Consider the following 16,977-nt stretch of genomic DNA (forward strand, 5'->3'; position numbering starts at 1 on the left):
ATCCTGCATCAGACATAGACTGGCATTTCGATTCTTACATGATATTGTACATGTTTCAATGCCATTCTCCCAAATCATCTCACCCTCTCCCTCTCCCACTGGGTTGGACCCCTCACCCTGCAGAGGTCTGGACACTGAGCAGCACTGCACGGGCTGACACGCCACCTGCTGGTGTGCAGATGAAGGGCCTTGAGAGGCAAGGGTAAAGACCCAAAAAGCTGAGTAGCCAACGGTCTCTCCTCGGCAAAACCTCAGGTCAACATGACCCAAAACACGTGGAATTGAGGGTCTGGCCCAAGTCCCATTCTTGCTCTACATGCTGCACGATTCTCAGGCTGCAAACAAATAAGTCTTTGTGAAAACCCGGGCTGGGCCAGGTAACAGAGCCAGAACTGAGAGCCCTCTGATGCTAGACCTCACAGCCTTTCCAAATTGGGCCCTTAATGGTCTGCAGGAGGGAAGCCCACGTCCACTCAACAGGACCCTGCCCTGCTCACCCTTGGAGCAGCGTCCTGGCAGTTTGGCTGCTCTGCTCAGAGGGAGGACAGAGTGTGCTCAGTCGCAGGTGTGGGGCCTTGGAGCCACCAGGTGGCGCCACTGGCCCGGGCGTGTGCAGAGCCTCAGGCCAAGCAGAGGATCCTGGCCTCCAGGAAGAGGCTGGTCCCTGGGAGGAGGGTGAGGGTGCCCTGGAGACCCAGACATGCCCTGATCCGCTGGAGTCTCAGGTTTGCTGACACCGACCACCCTCCAGGCCTCTGACTGGGGTCCCCTGACTAGGAAGGGGTTGAGCATCACTTTGTGCTCCCCTCGCCCACTGCCCTGAGCTTGCCCTTTGAGCTTTACCTGGACGGCCCCCCACCACCTGGGCAGCTTCTGGGGAATGAGGTGGTACATGCCCGAGATCCGTGGGGCTCACTCCGAGAACCTCAGCATCTTCCCACCAGCTGCTGGCTGCAGTCTCCCATCCCCTGTCTGCACTCGTCCTGGCAGCCCTCCCCCTGAGTCCCAAGGGCCCTCCCTTGTCCCGTCCCCCAGGTCACAGCCAGGGCCATGAGCCCAGAAGGTGGGCAGGTGTTGTGGGCCTCCCCGGGGGGCAGTGGAGGCTGGCACTCAGAGGGGCCTCCGGCAGGTGGGTGAAGGTGGAGGGAAGCTGCCCTGCCTCCAGCACTCACCTCTGCAGCCCATCTGTGCTGGTTTCCACTTAACAGAAGGGAAACAGAGACTCTGAGGGGGCTGCCAGAGTCCTAGCAGCCATGTTCCATTTCCCCTTTCTGCTTGCATGGCGCCCTTGGATACTTCACTCACCCTGGCAGCCCACCTGGTGGGGCCATCATCAGGGCGTGACTCTCCAGGGGGCTGCTCTGTCCTCTCATGCCCCTCCCAGTCCTTCTTTCCCACACACGTCCAAGAGCCACTTGGAGCCCCACACACTCCTGCCCTTGCTCTCAGCCTCCTCTCCCAGTGAGAAAGCAAGACCACAGCAGCACCAGGACATGGCGGGCAGCCCAGACACTTCCTGCTCCCGACAGGCAGACTCTTCACCCTACTCACCTGCATCCCGCCTCACCCTCCATCAACCATGGCCCTTCTCCAGGACCCATCACAACCCCCCATGCCGAGTCTCTGAGAGGCCTCAAGCCATGAGCCACACAAACATGCCCATTCAGGAGTCCACAGACATCTGTGTAAGGTGAGAGGAACACGAGTGTGCACTAGTGCATCGGTATGTAAACTTCCTCTGCTATCAACATCATTGCTTCAAAGCACTTGCACGTGACTTCAACTACTTAGCAGAAACATCACTGCCCCAACCCACCCTGCTCAAACCTGAAAACACTGGGACCCTACTCCACTGCCCCAGGTTCTAGACATGCCCTCAAGTCCCTTGGTGACTGAGAATGCCCCTTCCAAGTGTCCACAGAGGGGAGAGAATTTATTAAAATCGTACCCTGGCAACAGCCACAAGAACAGCTCAGCACTGCCTCTGGGATGGTCCTGAGTCAGATCCGCCCGGGGCGCCCCAGAGACCACTCTCACCTCCTGCTCTCCTGCTCCCTTTCTCCGTCCCTTTCTCTCTCTTCTAGGCTCAGAAAGACGCTCTCATCCCACCCAACACAGGAGTCAGCGGGGTCATGGTCTGTAGTGACCCTGTAGTATTTTAAACATCAGAATTAGAGTTGACCCCTGAACAAAACAAGGGTTACAGGCACTGACCCTCTGAACAGTCTAAAAAAAATCCATGTCTAACTTCTAGTCAGCTCTCTGTACCCAACCAGTCAATCCTACAGGAAATCAACCTTTAATATGCACTGGAAGGACTGAAGCTGAAGCTCCAATACTTTGGCCACCTGAGGCAAAGAGCCGACTCATTGGGAAAGACCCTGATGCTGGTAAAGATTGAAGGCAGGAGGAGAAGTGGATGACAGAGAATGCAATGGTTGGATGGCATTATTGACTCAGTAAACATGAGTTTGAGCAAACTCCACAAGATAGTGGAGGACAGGGAAGCCTGGTGTGCTGCAGTCCACGGGGTCACAAAGAGTCTGACGTGACTGAGCAACTGAACAGTTTATAATCAGCCCTCTATACCCACAATTTCCCTGTGTCCACAGTTTGAGATCCGAGGATTCAAGCAAAACAGCTCGTGCAACGCTGCAGCATCTACAGCTATAAAGGTCCATGGTTAAATGAGACCTCATGTTCAAGCCCATGTTGTGCAAGGGTCCCACTGGATTTTCCAGCTTCTTATGGCCTGAAACAGCTGTGAGCAAAAGCAGAGATGCCTTCCCGTTAGCAACCCTCCCTGTGCAAAAGTGTGATCCTCAACAGAAAAGTGAGTTGGGGCTACTGTATTTGAGAAGAACAAGATTTTGCTAAAGGACCTAATCAGAAAGCTCCTCAGCCTATTTAACTAGGGTTCTGCTTACAAACTCCTCAAAAACTCATTTCACAAAGCGAAACAGAGCTGTGTCCATGGTCTCTGCAAATTCCAAGAGTGTTACAAAAATCACTGTTTCTGCTGGGAGTGTCGTGATGGTACACAGGATCCCCACCAGATACAAGGTTTCCTGGGACACTTCGGAGCCTGTGGGGCCCAGGCCGCTGGGAGAGAACATCACACCTGCACGTTTACTCACGTCCTCGGACTCGAACACATGGCAGATCATCTTATACTGCTTCTTCCCCTCCTGGGCCCCAGGGGTGGTCTCGATACAGTCCTGGGAGGCGGAGCGCGGCATGCGGCGTCTGGCCATCAGCACCACGATGTTCCCGATGTCCGCGATGTAGGAGATGGTGCGCAGGGCGTGGTCCATCATGGTCTCCTGCCAGGAGAAGGGGAGAGGGTTTGCATTATGGGGAACGAGCCCTAGAAACACCTGAGGTCGGGGGTCCCATCATGGTCTCCTGCCAAGAGAAGGAAGGAGGGCCCGGGTTACAGGGATCGAGACCTAGAAACACCCGAGTTAGGGGTTCTCAGCCTCCACACTCCTGACATTTGGGGCTGGACCATCCTATATTTTGGGGTGTCCTGGGCCTTGTCGGGTGTTCAGCAACATCCCTGCCCACCCCACTAGACACCAGTGGCATCCCTGACATTTGGGGCTGGACTGTCCTGTATTGTGGGGAGTCCTGGGCACTGTAGGGCAATCAGAAACATCCCTGCCCCCCCCCCACCAGACACCAGTGGCATCTCCTCATCCCAAGCTGTGATGACCACCCAGATTTCCAGCTATAGCCACTGGGCCCTAAGGGAGAGAGTCTCCCTGGTAGAGAACCACTGAGCCCATGGACAGAGCACTTTAGGGTGGTGATTCTTTACAGTCAAGGTGATCTGCCTTCACCTTAGCCTCACAGCTTCCAAAATGATGCTCATGGGGGCGAGATGTGGGTGGGGGTCCTGTTCGGGGGAAGAGCAGCAGCTGAGGCCTGTCCCCGCCTAACCAGAGGCTGTCTCTGTCTGTCTGTTGAAGGGTCCCCTCCTTGAGAGGTGGGTGCCCAGCCTAGACTTCCTGCTGAGCTGAGAAGGAAGGCTTCAGAGCCAGTGTTGTCCAGGGACAGTCCCTCCCATGGAGCTGAGCAGCCCAGGCCAGGCGGGGACCCCAAGTCAGCCTGCCTGACACTGCTGGACAGGTCTCTGCAGCCCTTCAACTCTCCTCAGGGCCCTGGAGGTTGCATCGCTCTTGATGGCCTTTGCTGCCTGGCAGGAATCTCCATGTCCCAGCAAGGCTGCACACAGAAGCCCTGAGAATCTAACCAGCTGGTCTTTTATGCCTTTGTCCTCTTTCCATAAAAGAAAACAGGGTCCTTCTGTAGCCTCCATGGCCTCTGACTTCCTCATAGAAGACACTTTGCATTCCTGCCTCCCTGGCGCCACTATAATTTCTGGTCAAGGCTGTAGGGAGTAGGTTAAAACCATAGGAGCCCCCTTCCAGGAAGGGACGCTGCAAGGGGACAGGTGGAGGTGGTTCTCGTCATATCTAGATTTCTGGCCACTTTCAGAAACATCTGAATCAACCCCCAGGTGTCAGAAATGTGCTCCCCCTACAACTCTGAGTGCATGTCAACAGCCACCAGAGGGTCCTGCCCGGTCCCTGGGGCAGGAGTGTGACCACAGGTGTCCCAGTCAGCCCTCTGCAGAGTGTGTGGGCAGAGAACAGTGTGGGGTGAGCTGGAGGACAGAAGTGACAAAGCTCCAATGCCCTCTGGACAGAGCCCATTGCCCATGGGAGAAGACGCCAGGAGGCCCACGGTGGCTGTGATGTGGCCAGAACACAAGAATAGAACTCGAGGACTGACATGGAGAAAATGGGGCCTCGGGAAGAGCACAATGGGACAAACATCCAGCAAAGACAGACACTCAAAACCACGGCATGGGCCTGCCCCTTACCCAGGGGGTGGACCTGGCCAACAGGGGTCTGGGCAGTGGCTGCACAGAGCATGGCCATGATGCTGTGGCCACCAGGATGGGGAGCCCACGTGGATTAAGGCCTGACCTTGAGCAAGCAGGCAAAGGAAATGGCGACTTCTGGCCAGTCCACTCTCGGGAGCTGATGCCCAGTCCCAGAGCCCCGTTCAGACACCAAAGACCCAGCAGGAGGGAAGAGAGGAGGGATGAAAGGGAGTTCTGAGCCTCCCCATCTGTCCTCCATAGGGCCCCACACCAAGCTCTCCTCTGAGAGTCAATGGGGCTCCGAGATGCTTGGAAATGTGTCCAGCTCTCACATTCTCAGGGATGGGCCGAATTCCCAGTCCCCGGGGCTGCAGTCCCCTGCAGGAGCACCAGTGAGAGGAGGTGGTGCAAAGATGGACTGACACCATCTGCAGAAAGGCCTGCCCACAGGTGGCCCTCCCCTCATCTGGAAACCTGGACTTCAGCAGGGTACCCAACGTGGTAAGAGAGGCTCACCACGCCTGAGGCATCTGGTCCAGTGAGCTCCAGCCTGAACCCCACTGCTGTCCGGAGTCTGAGACTTTGGTGGGTGGCAGGCAGGACAGATGGCCATATGACCAGCCCCCAGAGAGGACCCTGGGAGCTGACGCTCTGTAGCTTCCTGACAACCCACACTTGACTTGTGCGGTCAGAGCTTGTGGGCAGAAAGTTCAGCTCATCCTGAGTGACCCCACTGAGAAGGACTCAGGGTTTCCCCAGGCTCAGCCCCAGGCATCCTCCTCTTTGCTGACTCTGCTCTGTGCCCTGGTGCTCAGTGAATTTCAGGCTTGAGTGCAACCATACGCCGAATCCTGGGAGGCCTCTTATCAACTTACGGACCCTATGGTGGTGTTGAGGACCCTGACAGGTGGGTGGATGAGGGATGGGGCCAGAAGGAGGAGCTAGCCCAGACCATTTGCCCACGAAACATCAGAAAACAAAGTCCAAAGCGGTGAAGTGTCCTACACCTGACCCGCTCAGGTAGCTCCCTGTTGTTGTTTAGTTGCTAAGTCATGTCTGACTCTTTGCAACCCCATGGACTGCAGCATGCCAGGCTCCTTTGTCCTTTACCATCTCCCAGAGTTTGCTCAAACTCATGTCCATCGAGTCAGTGATGCTATCTAAACATCTCATCCTCTGTTGTCCCCTTCTCCTTCTGCCCTCAATCTTTCCCAGCATCAGGAGCTTTTCCAATGAGTCGGCTCTTACCAGGTGACCAAAGGATTGGAGCTTCAACTTCAGTCCTTCCAATGAATATTCAGGGTTGATTACCTTTAGCATTGACTGGTTTGATTTCCTTGCAGTCCAAAGAACGGACTCTCAAGAGTCTTCTCCAGCACCACAAGAAGACACTTGCTCCTTGGGAGGAAAGCTAAGACAAATCTAGCTGCTGCTAAGTCTCTACAGTTGTCTGACTCTTTGCAACCCCATGGACTATAGCCTGCCAGGCCCCTCAGTCCATGGGTTTTTCCAGGCAAGAACACTGGAGTGGGTTACCATGCCCTCCTTCAAGGGATCTTTCTGACCCAGAAATCGAACCCTAGTCTCTTATGTCTTCTGAATTGGCAGGCAGATTCTTTACTACTAGGGCCACCTGGGAAGCCCATGACAAATCTAGACAGTGAATTAAAAACCAGAGATATCACTTTGCTGATAAAGGTCCATCTAGTCAAAGGTATGATTTTTCCAGTAGTCATGTACAGATGTGAGAGCTGGACACTAAAGAAGACTGAGCACCAAAGAATTGATGCTTTCGAATTGAGTTCTCGCCAGGTGGAAGGCCCCATGGGGGAACGTGGACTCAAAGGTCAGAGGGACAAGGCCTAGTTCTGGCCACCCGGGGACAGACCCATGAGGAGGAAGGGCCTCTACGATCGATTGGCAAGGGAAGGCCGTGGCAGGAGCCACATCACAGTGTCACTCCTGCTCCAAGACACACATGCTGCTGCCGTTTCTGTCCCCAGACATCCATCAGGTGGTCCCACCCACTGGGCCTTGAGAAGTTAAACCAGCTCATCTGCTGTGTAAGAGCCATCCTATGCCCTTCTCAGCTTCCCAGCAAGGACATGGTCCACACTAGGAGACAGCAAGGGAGGCAGCACACTGAGGGTGTCGGGAGCTGTGATCCACACTGTGGACTGAGGCTGTGTGCGGAATCAGGGGCCAGTGAGCAGGACGCTGTGGAGCTGGGCTCCAATACGAGGCACGTGTATAAACTCCTGGCTTTTAAAAAGAGTACTGTCCAGCTCGGTTCATTTCCAGGGCCCAGGATCAATAGCCTCTCAGCCAGCACCCAGGTCTCGTTTCTGTATGTCACTCCCCAGGGACAAGAACTAAGGTTCCTCGGAGAGTGGCCGGTTCCAGGCCTGAAGTGGGAGTGCAAGGAGGCCTAAGAACATTTCAGTGTCTCAGGAATGCAATCCGAGACCAAGGGCAGGGCTCCAGGATGGCCCAGGCAAGCACCCAAGAGAACAACAACAGTAGGGTTATGTGAGGTGAAAGTGTTAGACACTAAGTCGTGTCTGACACTTTGCGAACCCCACAGACTATAGCCCGCCAGGCTCTTCTGTCCATGGGATTATCCAGACAAGAATATGGGAGAAAGTTGCCATTTCCTTCTCCATGGGATCTTCCCAACCCAGGGATAGAAGGTGGGTCTTCCACACTGCAGGCAGATTCTTTATCATCAGAGGCACCAGGGAAGCCCATGGGGGAGGGTGGTTATAACGCAAGTTTAAGAAAAGTTCAGAAGTCCACAGTGAGAAGGAAGAAAAGAAAAGAGAGGAAAAGAAAAAGGAAGCTCTTATACACAGAGCACATTAGATAGCAAAATTCAGAACAGAGTGAGAAAATCACTAGTTTGCGTTTCCAACATTGTAACCGAGTCCAACAAGGTCGTCACTGGATCTGACACCACTAGCCACAGGGAGCTGGGGAACTGGCTGCTCACACACCTGGTGTCACCACCCAGACCACTTGCCAAGGGCAATAAGCAGGGGGCCGTCACCCCGGCATCTGGCCAGCCTCTCCCGCTTGTCTCCAGAGTGAGCCGGGCCCTCCACGTCTGTCCACAGCTGCCACTCTCTCTCCCTCCCTCCCTTAGGCTCTGCAAAGCTCATCCACCCGTGGCCCAGCTCCCCCAGCTCCCGGCCCCCTCCATCTGGGTTTCCTGTTCCCACAATAGCAGGCTCATGCAAACACCCAGGCACAGGAAGACTAGCAGAATTGAGTCAGACACAAGCTGGGCACATGGTTCACAGGCAGGAGATCTCAAGACCCTCCCCACTGGAGCACCGCCACGCTGGGGACCAAGGGTGGCCCGGGTCTCCGCCCTCCAGCTCCATCTCCCAGCCTGGTGCACAGAGGCCTTGAGAGGGCCGTTGGGAACCCCGAGGGTGAGCACCGGACTCCTGCCCCCCCCCCCGGCTCCCCCTCATCATGTCTCTATTTCATGCCCGCTGCTGCTACACCTGACCACCAGCCTCACCCACCCAGCCCAAGGCTGCTGCCCACCCCGCAGAGCTCACTCTATAGTCCATGGCAGGGGCCGGGGGACTGTCCCAAGGACACGGTCTCAGCCCCGCAGAGGGGGTCTGCAGCTCAACCTGGCTCTCCTGGGAGTTCCTGAGCACGATTTTAAAGCCCCCCATCTCCCCAGGCTCACCTGTGTGTCCGCATTTAACACCTTGATCCTCTGGGTGGAGATGAAGAGATCCACTTCCGTCAGCGTCTGGGCATCTCCCTCAGAATTCTAAGAAAGGATGGTGGAGACTGTTACAAACCTTAGAAAAAAAAACTAACTCAGACAAAGGCCTGACAATCTCATGCAGGACCCCGAGCGCCCCTAGAGGGAGAAGCTCGTCGGCAGAAGCAGCCATGGGAGTCTAAACGCGGGCTTCCGAGCCCATCTCCGCTAAGTGAGCTCTTGGGGCGGTTTGCACAGGACGGCAGGGGGACTGCTTCCAGGAGGATGAACGGGGGAGCAGTGGGGGCGGCTGCCGGAGGGGGGGGGCTTGTGCCACAGCATCCAGAGCGCAGCCCCTGTCTCCAGGAGAAGCGAGCCTGCCTGCCCAACCTCTGGAACACAGCAGAAACACCAAGTCTGGTACTAGAGCTACATTTCTTGGATTCAGGATTACAAATATCGCCAGGAAAGGCAGGGGGACGGATTTTTCACACTGGTGGAAATGCATATCTCCATTTTCTTCTGGTTTAAAGGCACAGTCATGTCAATGACTGTGTCAACTCCCCCGCCCTTCCCCCACCATCTTCCAAAAACCCTAAGAGGGCAAGATCTCTACCGGAAAGGGCGCTGCCCTCACAGGACACTGGAGAAGCCACCCCACAAATGCCCGTCCTCTCCTGGGTATGCCCACTGTATGGCCACTAGTGATGTGTAAAGGAATGTTCTGGAAGCTGAGTGCATGCTCAGGGACTGGCCCAAACCAAGACAGCCGGTCACAGGGGATTCTTAATTACTCCTGTGCATGGCGATTACACTGGCAAGCCCCTGGGGAGGGGACTATCTGCTGGGGACCCTGCTTCCTCACAGGTACCTTCCCATTGTTGTTGGCCTGGCCAGCTGCAGGCAGACCAGTGAAGGGGCCCTTGGCAATGACCCCGAGCATCTTCCTGGCCAAGAGAAAGAACAATCCTTTGTGGAGGTCATCGCTGGCCTTGGCTGGCCGCTGAGGTCTGCTGTGCCTATGCCCAACCCCTCTGGGTTCTCTGGACCCAAAGAGAAGGCTGGGGTCCTCACTGACCATCCTACTCCAGCTGCCCTGGATGGGCAGGCATCTCCTCAGGGAAAGCACATCCCACTGCAGGTCTTCAAGGCCAGGCCTTCTCTGCTGTGCCCGTGGGGTACCCAGCACAAAGGCGGCTGGAGCAGAGGGGTGTGTGCGAGGTCCTACCTTTCCTGCAGTTGAAGGAACCCAAAGAGGGGCCATTGGGCAGACAGCAGGCATCATGGGGCTGGAGGGACAATGTCTCACTGCAGCAGGAGGGAGCCCCTGGCAGGGTTCTTGGCCATGCCACCAGAATGTGGTGTCCAGGTGGGCACAGGGGACTGACTCTCCTGATGCCCAAGCAGAGCCAGGGCCCAGCCAGCCCCTTGGACACCGAGCATGGGATACTTCCTGAAGTGGGAGGATGGTTAGAACACACCCAGCATTACCAACCAGACTGCTGAACAAAGAGCTGAAGGTTGACCCGAGATTTTTAAAAGCCTGCCCACGCTCCAGAAATTTTCTCCATAGAGAAAGGGTCCCCTGGGCAGACAGCACTTCTCTTCATCCCGATTCAGTAAATTAAACTTAATGAGTCTTTAAATATCAGGGCGATTTAATTAACTCTGTACAGGGGGCCTAGGCACTGAACGCATCACACGGTCACATCAGAGCCACACTTTACAATGTCTACACAAACCAGCCACATCACACGGAGACTCAAAAAAGGAAATGAAAAAGGACAACAATTAAATGCTTCTGTGAGTGGGTGGTTTTTCACTCAAAAGTCTAGCACTGACCTACCAAGAGAATAAAAAATGGGTTTGCCACATCATTTCTGCTCCTAGGGCCCTCCCTGCCCCCTCCCAGTGCACAGGACAAGCCATAGACACACACGCAAACCCCACATCCTACACACCGCTTTCTTCTTGATTTTGGCAGCCTTTTGCATCCTCTGAGCAGCATGAAAGAGAAAGAAAAACAGGTGGGCGCAAAGTGAGCTAGGTTGCTCTGTCCCCTCCTGATCAGCAGGGGGCTCATATCTAGAGCCCCTTTCCCTCAGCTGAAGAGCATGACCAGGATAGGGCGGTGGGCTGCAGGGGCACAGACGTCCACAGACCCCTAACTGCCCAGAGGGGCACGTCTTCAGAGCACCCCTCCTCTCTTCTGACCCTGTTATCTTTGTTGACGAGGTCCTGCCCTCCTGCCCCCGAGCCTGGCCACACCCACACTTCAAACCCAGGTGATCCAGTCAACAGCCACCTGGAGCTGCAGGTACATCAGAGCTTTTCTTGAGGCCATAAATTTAAATAAAACATATGATTTTGTTTGTTTGTTCCCCTTTCTGCAAGGACTCTGGCACTATAGATACACAGACTGTCCAAAAGGAACTAGAGGCTACACACACACACGTGACTGGAACACTTCAGAACAATCACATTTTACAAATTGCATGTCCAGGGGGCCCAGTGGCAGGTCCTCGTTAAGGAGCCTCTGCGCCCCCAACCCCCATCTCCCTCGGCCCCGGCAGGCACCTCAGACGCTCCCGCTCTTGCAGCCAGGGCTGGTGGGCAAGTCACAGCTGGACAGAGGGCCATGTCGCCCACCCCTCCAGTGCTCCCTGCAGGGAACCCCGCTGCCCTGGGCCTCCCATACCTTGACCCGGCTGACAGCCTCCTGTGCCTGCATCATTCTGATGTTTTTGGATGGGTTCCGCTCCGAAAGCAGCTGCGTGGAGCCCAGGTAGTTGGCTGCAAAGATGATTCCGTCGATGAGGTCTTCTGGCTCACAGGGCCCTGGAACTGAGGGGGGACAGCTGTCAATTTCTGAGAGCACACAGGGGCAAGGCAGCAGGGCCAGGGGCCTTCAGGCGGGGGTAGGAGTCCTGCCGCCATCACCCCACAGTGCACAGAGCAAGTAACTGCACCCCAGCCAGGAAACCCTGCACGCCCCAGGAGGACAACGCCGGGCCAGGCAGCTGTACCTCAGACACTCAGGCCTCCAAGGGGATAGTGGTGTGCTACAACCCCAGGGCGCCCTTCCCCAAACATCTCCTGATCAGCCCCGAGCCCTGGGACTCCAGACAGCCCACCAGGTTTCAGCGATGGGAAGGCCCACCAGGCTCCAGTTGTGCGCCCCGGGGCTCCCGCAAGCCTGCAGCCCCTCACAAGCCAGTCTGGCTCCTCCTGCCCGACGTGCCCCAGTCCAGGCTGGGTGACGTGGTCTCTGTTCCACCGGCTGCCTCAAGACCAGAGCTGTCAACAGCAAGATCTGGAATATTCCACCTCTGAGCTGTTTAATGTGGGAACCGGTGGCCTCACCTGGCTTTTTTGAGAACTTGAACATGTTGGCTAGTGTGACAGAAGAACTGAATTTTTAAATCTACATGCAATCCTAATTAACTGACATGTCAACAGCCACAGGAAGCTGTGGCTTGCATCCTGGACAGGCCACTCCTAGAGGGGTCCCAGCTTCTGGCAGTGTCTCCACCCCAGATACCCGGGGTCTGTGGACTGAGTCAGGGGGCACTGAGCAGGTTTTCACCTAAGACGAAGGCGCCACTTCACTGAGCCGACCTCAGGCCGACATTGGACTCAGGGCAGGTCTACTCTCTGCAACAGTTTGCTCTCTTTAAACCTCAGGAGAAGAGCCTGCATGTGTGTGTGGGATGCCTGGAGGAAAGCTGTAAGCTTCACTCTCACTCCAACAAACCAGCTCCATGGGCTTGAGATCAAAGCTCCAAAACTGGTCACAGTGAGTGCCCACTGGCCTGAAGACCCATATCTAGGCTCACCCAGCAGACACACACACTGGGAAACCACGGATGAAAAAGGGACGACTGTCTCTTCACACCAGAGCAGCAGCTCCTGCAATAAGGCTAATTCTACGATGCACTTCAGAACAAGGTGAGGGTTCTGAAGTCTAAGAGGAACCTAATGTTAATAGGGGGTTTTCTGGGTGGCGCTAGAGGTAAAGAACCTCCCTGCCAATGCAAGAGGTGCCAGAGATGTGGGTTCGATCCCTGGGTCGGGAAGATCCCCTAGAGGCGGGCATGGCAACCCATTCCAATATTCTTGCCCGGAGCATCCCATGGTCAGAAGAGCCTGGCGGGCTTCAGTCCATGGGTCGCAAAGAGTTGGACATGACTGAGGCAACTTAGCATGCACACATGCAGTGTTATTAGGTCCTGACTCAGGAATGCCCCAGGGCAGTTTCCATCCTGATGGCATAGAACTGGGGGCCTTGGCATCATGACACACCAGGGACCCCCTTTCTCCCACTGACCCTGACATCCTCCCCTCAATAGCCCCCAGAGGATGCACCTAGGGGCCCCCATGGCTTCCTCCAGGAAGCTCTGATTGCCTGTGTGGAAGCCTCAACCAGATCCTCTGAGAGTGGCTCCACAACCGGGGGTCAAATCAGGCTGCTTGTTCCATCTCAGGTGCCTTGGGCTCTGCTCTGAAGTTGAACAACCTTCTCCCAGCTGGGCAGGGCTGGGGGTTCCAGGGGAGTGGTGATGGGAGGGGGAGGGGTGGTGGAAGGGTATGATGGCAGAGGAATGGGGAGATGGGGGAGGGGTGATGGGAGGGGTAGGCACTGGGAGAGGACCCCTCCTTGTCCATCCATCAGGCACCATGGTCCTTGCTCTGCAGATGAACAACCTTCTTCCAGCTAGGCAGGGCTGGGGGCTCCAGGGGAGGGGTAATGGGAAGGAGAAGGCACTGGGGTGCCTGGTCCACACACAGGCACATCAGGCCTGTCATGACCCAGGCAGACGCAGAAGTCACTTCCAACAGAGGGAACAGGGCATCCAGCTCAGGCATTATAGTAGCCTCTGCCCCGACCCTCAGTGCTCCTGACTGGGGCACTTCCGTTTTTAACACCTCATGCCTCCTGCACCCCAGTGAGCATGGTCCCCAGGGTCCATCTTATTGTTGAGTGAAGTGAAAGTCACTCATTTGTATCCGACTCTTTGTGACCCCATGGACTATACAGTCCATGGAATTCTCTAGGCCAGAATACTGGAGTGGGTAGCCGTTCCCTTCTCCAAGGGATTTTTCCAACCCAGGGATTGAACCCAGGTCTCCTGCATTGAGGGCAGATTCGTTACCAACTGAGCTATCAGGGAAGCCCTTGCTGACCAGTAGATGGCGTCACTTTGTTCTCAGGGAAAGTCCAGGTGGTCCCAGGAGCCCTGGGGTCATGCTTGCCCAACACCCCCAGACAGTGCTCAGGGTCTGGTCCTCAGCAAGTGTGGGGTGAGTGGGGGGATCACATGATACTCCGTGTCCCCCCGTCCCTGGGGAGGGAGGTAGACCTGAAGTCTCTGTCTTTAATGCTCCACTTGCCAGTTCCCCAGGGTGGTCAGCTCCCAGACATTTTCTATCTCACCCCACACCCCAGAGTAGCCTTACTGAAGGCTGGCCCCATCTGGGTGCCCACCAGATCTGGGGCCTATCAGGGGGCACAGATTTCTGATGTGAAGGCACCCGATTCCTGATGTAAAGGCACCCGATTCCAGGCTGCGGGGTCCACCACCCACACCCATGGACACCTGCTCCCTGGGAAAAGGCCAGTGAAGGACTGGGGGCTTCGATACAGGCCAGCAGACAGTCCCCCTCCATGGGGCGGGGGGTCATGTCACTCCTGCCTTGCTCTTTCTTCAAATAGGAAACACTACACACGACAGTACCTCCCACACCAGCCCGCCATTCAGACACCCACCCAGCCCCATACACATTAGGAAGCACCAAGGAGTGGCCAGTAGAAGGGGGGTTATTTCAGCTTCACAGACACAGCTCTCACCAAACGCAGGAGCAAGGATTAACCAGCTTCATTCTAAGACTGAAGCAGCTGGCCCTGCGTGTTTGAGTATAAACTTATTTTGAGTATAGTCCTTATTTTGAGTATAGTCCTTATTTTGTTCAACTCCTGAACAAACACGCAGCTGAGCCCACTAGAGGGAGACAGAACAACACAGCACCAGACAGCATCTGTGTCCCCAGAAAGAATTTCTCCTACTAACTCCCTTTGCATGACGCACACGTACATGCGTGTATCAGAATGCTGCTGCTCAGCCTGGATATGAGAACAGGGGCCCGTGTGCTCCCTGCTGGAGGGAGCCTTCGTGTGAAACACTCGCTGGGGAACCAGAGGCCCCAGTGGCTTCTCTGAACAGGAAAGGGGTCGGAGGTGCCCAGAGCCATATCTTGGAGCCCCGGCCATGCTACCTTGGAGGGATTATCATAAAGGGAGAGGGGTGGACAAGGCTTCCAGGGGCATGGCCCCAAGCTGTCTCATTCAGCTATGCCTGCTGCCCCCGGAGGTCGTGGAGGGGGTGGCTGGGGAGGCCAAAGCACAGCCTCAGATGGGAAAGGGAGTGTGAGCACAAAAAGCCGCCAAGTGTAGCCCCCAGCCCAACACACTAGATCCCCTGCTCCATCAAGCCCCCATCAAACCTGTGAAGTAGATTTCAGTGTTCTAGTTTTACAAAGAAGGACAGTCTACATGGAGTCAAATATTTTGCCCAAGATCACTGTCACTGATCCAGGCACAAAGCATTTCTAAGCCCCTCTCCTCAACAAGCCACAGAGGGAGAGGAGAGAGCTCCTCAGGTTGAGGCAAGAGCAGGTGCAAAGGCCCTGAGGGGACACAGAGATGTGCAAATTGTTGGAGCAGGGGGTGGGCCAATGGCTAGGACAAGTGGGTTGTAAAGCAAGTACCAGCCAGATGTCAGAACTCTGGGGCCACACTCAGGGCTGTCACTACAGGGTATCCGCCAGGAAGCCTTTGCAGAGTAACTAAGGCAGCAGATAGGCAAACAGCAGAGGGGAAGGAGGGAGAAGAGCTGGGAGGCTACTGCAGGAGTCCTAGCAAGGAAGTGATGATAATGATGGTGATGATCATAGTGGTGATGGTGGTGCTGGTAGAATGAAGATGGTGACTGTGGTGGTGGTGGTGGTGGTGGTGATGGTGGTGTGGAATAGGACAAATGGACAGCAACAGACTGATTCACCCAGGAGGTTCAATCAGCAAGACCTGGAAGGGGCCTGGAGGAGGAAGACTGGAAAGCCAGCTATAGACAAGGCTGGATGGATGGGGCTGCTATTACTCCACTGAGGAGATAGCCCTGGGAGAGGGTAGCGGGGCTTCTGAGGAAATTTAGTGGCAGGAGCCCAGAGGCCCCCAAAAGAAACTCAGGAGTCCTGGAGAAGTGCATGTAAAGTGCTGAGGAAGTGCCAAGTAAAGCTGCAGGCATGCTCTGTCCAGAAGTCGTCTATCTAAAGTAACACACACTTGATCACCAGGACACACCCAAAAGGCTGCTCATTGCTGTGCCAACCATAAATCCCAAATCAAGTAACCATCAATCCATCAATCCAGGGGTGCTGATTAATATCCCATCATACAGCCACATCACTGACATCCTGTGTTGCCACCTGAATAAGCAGGTGGAGCTACAATTGCTGTCTCTGCCAAGAAATGAAATCTACCAAGAAGTGAGGGAGGAAGTGCAGATCCAGGTGGCCAGTGCAACATCTAATTTAAGGAAAAGGTCTAAAATCAACTACACTTCAATAAAATATTTTTTAAAGTTCTATACATAGACTTACATGGGCTTCCCCAGTGATGCTAGTAGTAAAGAACCCGCCTGCCGACGCAGGAGACATAAGAGATGTGGGTTCAATCCCTGGGTCGAGTAGATCCTCTGGAAGAGGGCATGGCAACCCACTCCAGTATTCTTGCCTAGAGAATCCCATGGACAGAAGAACCTGGCAGGCTATAGTTCATGGAGTCGCAAAGAGACAGACATGTTTGAAGCGACTTAGCACATAGACTTACATACACCCAGAAAATTTCTGGCAGGATTCATAAGAAATTTGACAGTGGCCTCCAGCACAGATAGGGATTAGGGGTCTGGGCCATACAGATAGAAAGGGGGAAAGCACACAGGGATTTCTGGGGTAGAAATAATTTTGCATTCTTATGACACTTGGCATGGTCCAAGCACTATTCAGAAAAAGCTTGACAAACCTCTAGTAGTAAATAATTGCCCCAGTTTTAAAATATGTCCAAGCCCCATTCACACTGTCCAAACAGAGTCTTGGAGCCAAGATCTAACATGGTTTTGTCTGTTTCTAACACGGACAAGTCTTTTGGGTCTTCCTAAGCCCTGTCTAGGATGCTCTGCTCCCTCCTGACTCCCATCCTTGGGCCAACAGCACCCTGGACCAACGGGGCCCCCGTGTCCACCCAGGCCTGCTCTGGGCTCGGGAGCACTGCCCTATCATAGGCTAATGGGGAGGAGGTGAGCGCTGC

At 55.0% G+C, this 16,977-nt stretch overlaps 1 protein-coding gene across 3 annotated transcripts in view; it reads right to left on the minus strand.

Annotated features, from left to right (window-relative positions):
* Positions 1 to 16,977, minus strand: part of APBA2 (amyloid beta precursor protein binding family A member 2) — a 361,135-nt gene that overhangs the window by 8,886 nt on the left and 335,272 nt on the right. For 2 of the 3 annotated variants that reach the window (XM_040257405.1, XM_040257406.1), the window contains 4 exons: positions 11,314 to 11,459; positions 10,577 to 10,612; positions 8,595 to 8,681; positions 3,138 to 3,323 (listed from right to left, as the gene is read on the minus strand). In XM_040257405.1, coding sequence (XP_040113339.1) covers positions 3,138 to 3,323; positions 8,595 to 8,681; positions 10,577 to 10,612; positions 11,314 to 11,459 — 455 coding nt within the window. The remainder of the gene's footprint in view (positions 1 to 3,137; positions 3,324 to 8,594; positions 8,682 to 10,576; positions 10,613 to 11,313; positions 11,460 to 16,977) is intronic. The other variant, XM_040257407.1, reaches the window with a different exon arrangement.

This window comes from Oryx dammah, unplaced genomic scaffold, assembly GCF_014754425.2.
Source record: "Oryx dammah isolate SB20612 unplaced genomic scaffold, SCBI_Odam_1.1 HiC_scaffold_16, whole genome shotgun sequence".
Classification (NCBI taxonomy): Eukaryota; Metazoa; Chordata; class Mammalia; order Artiodactyla; family Bovidae; genus Oryx; species Oryx dammah.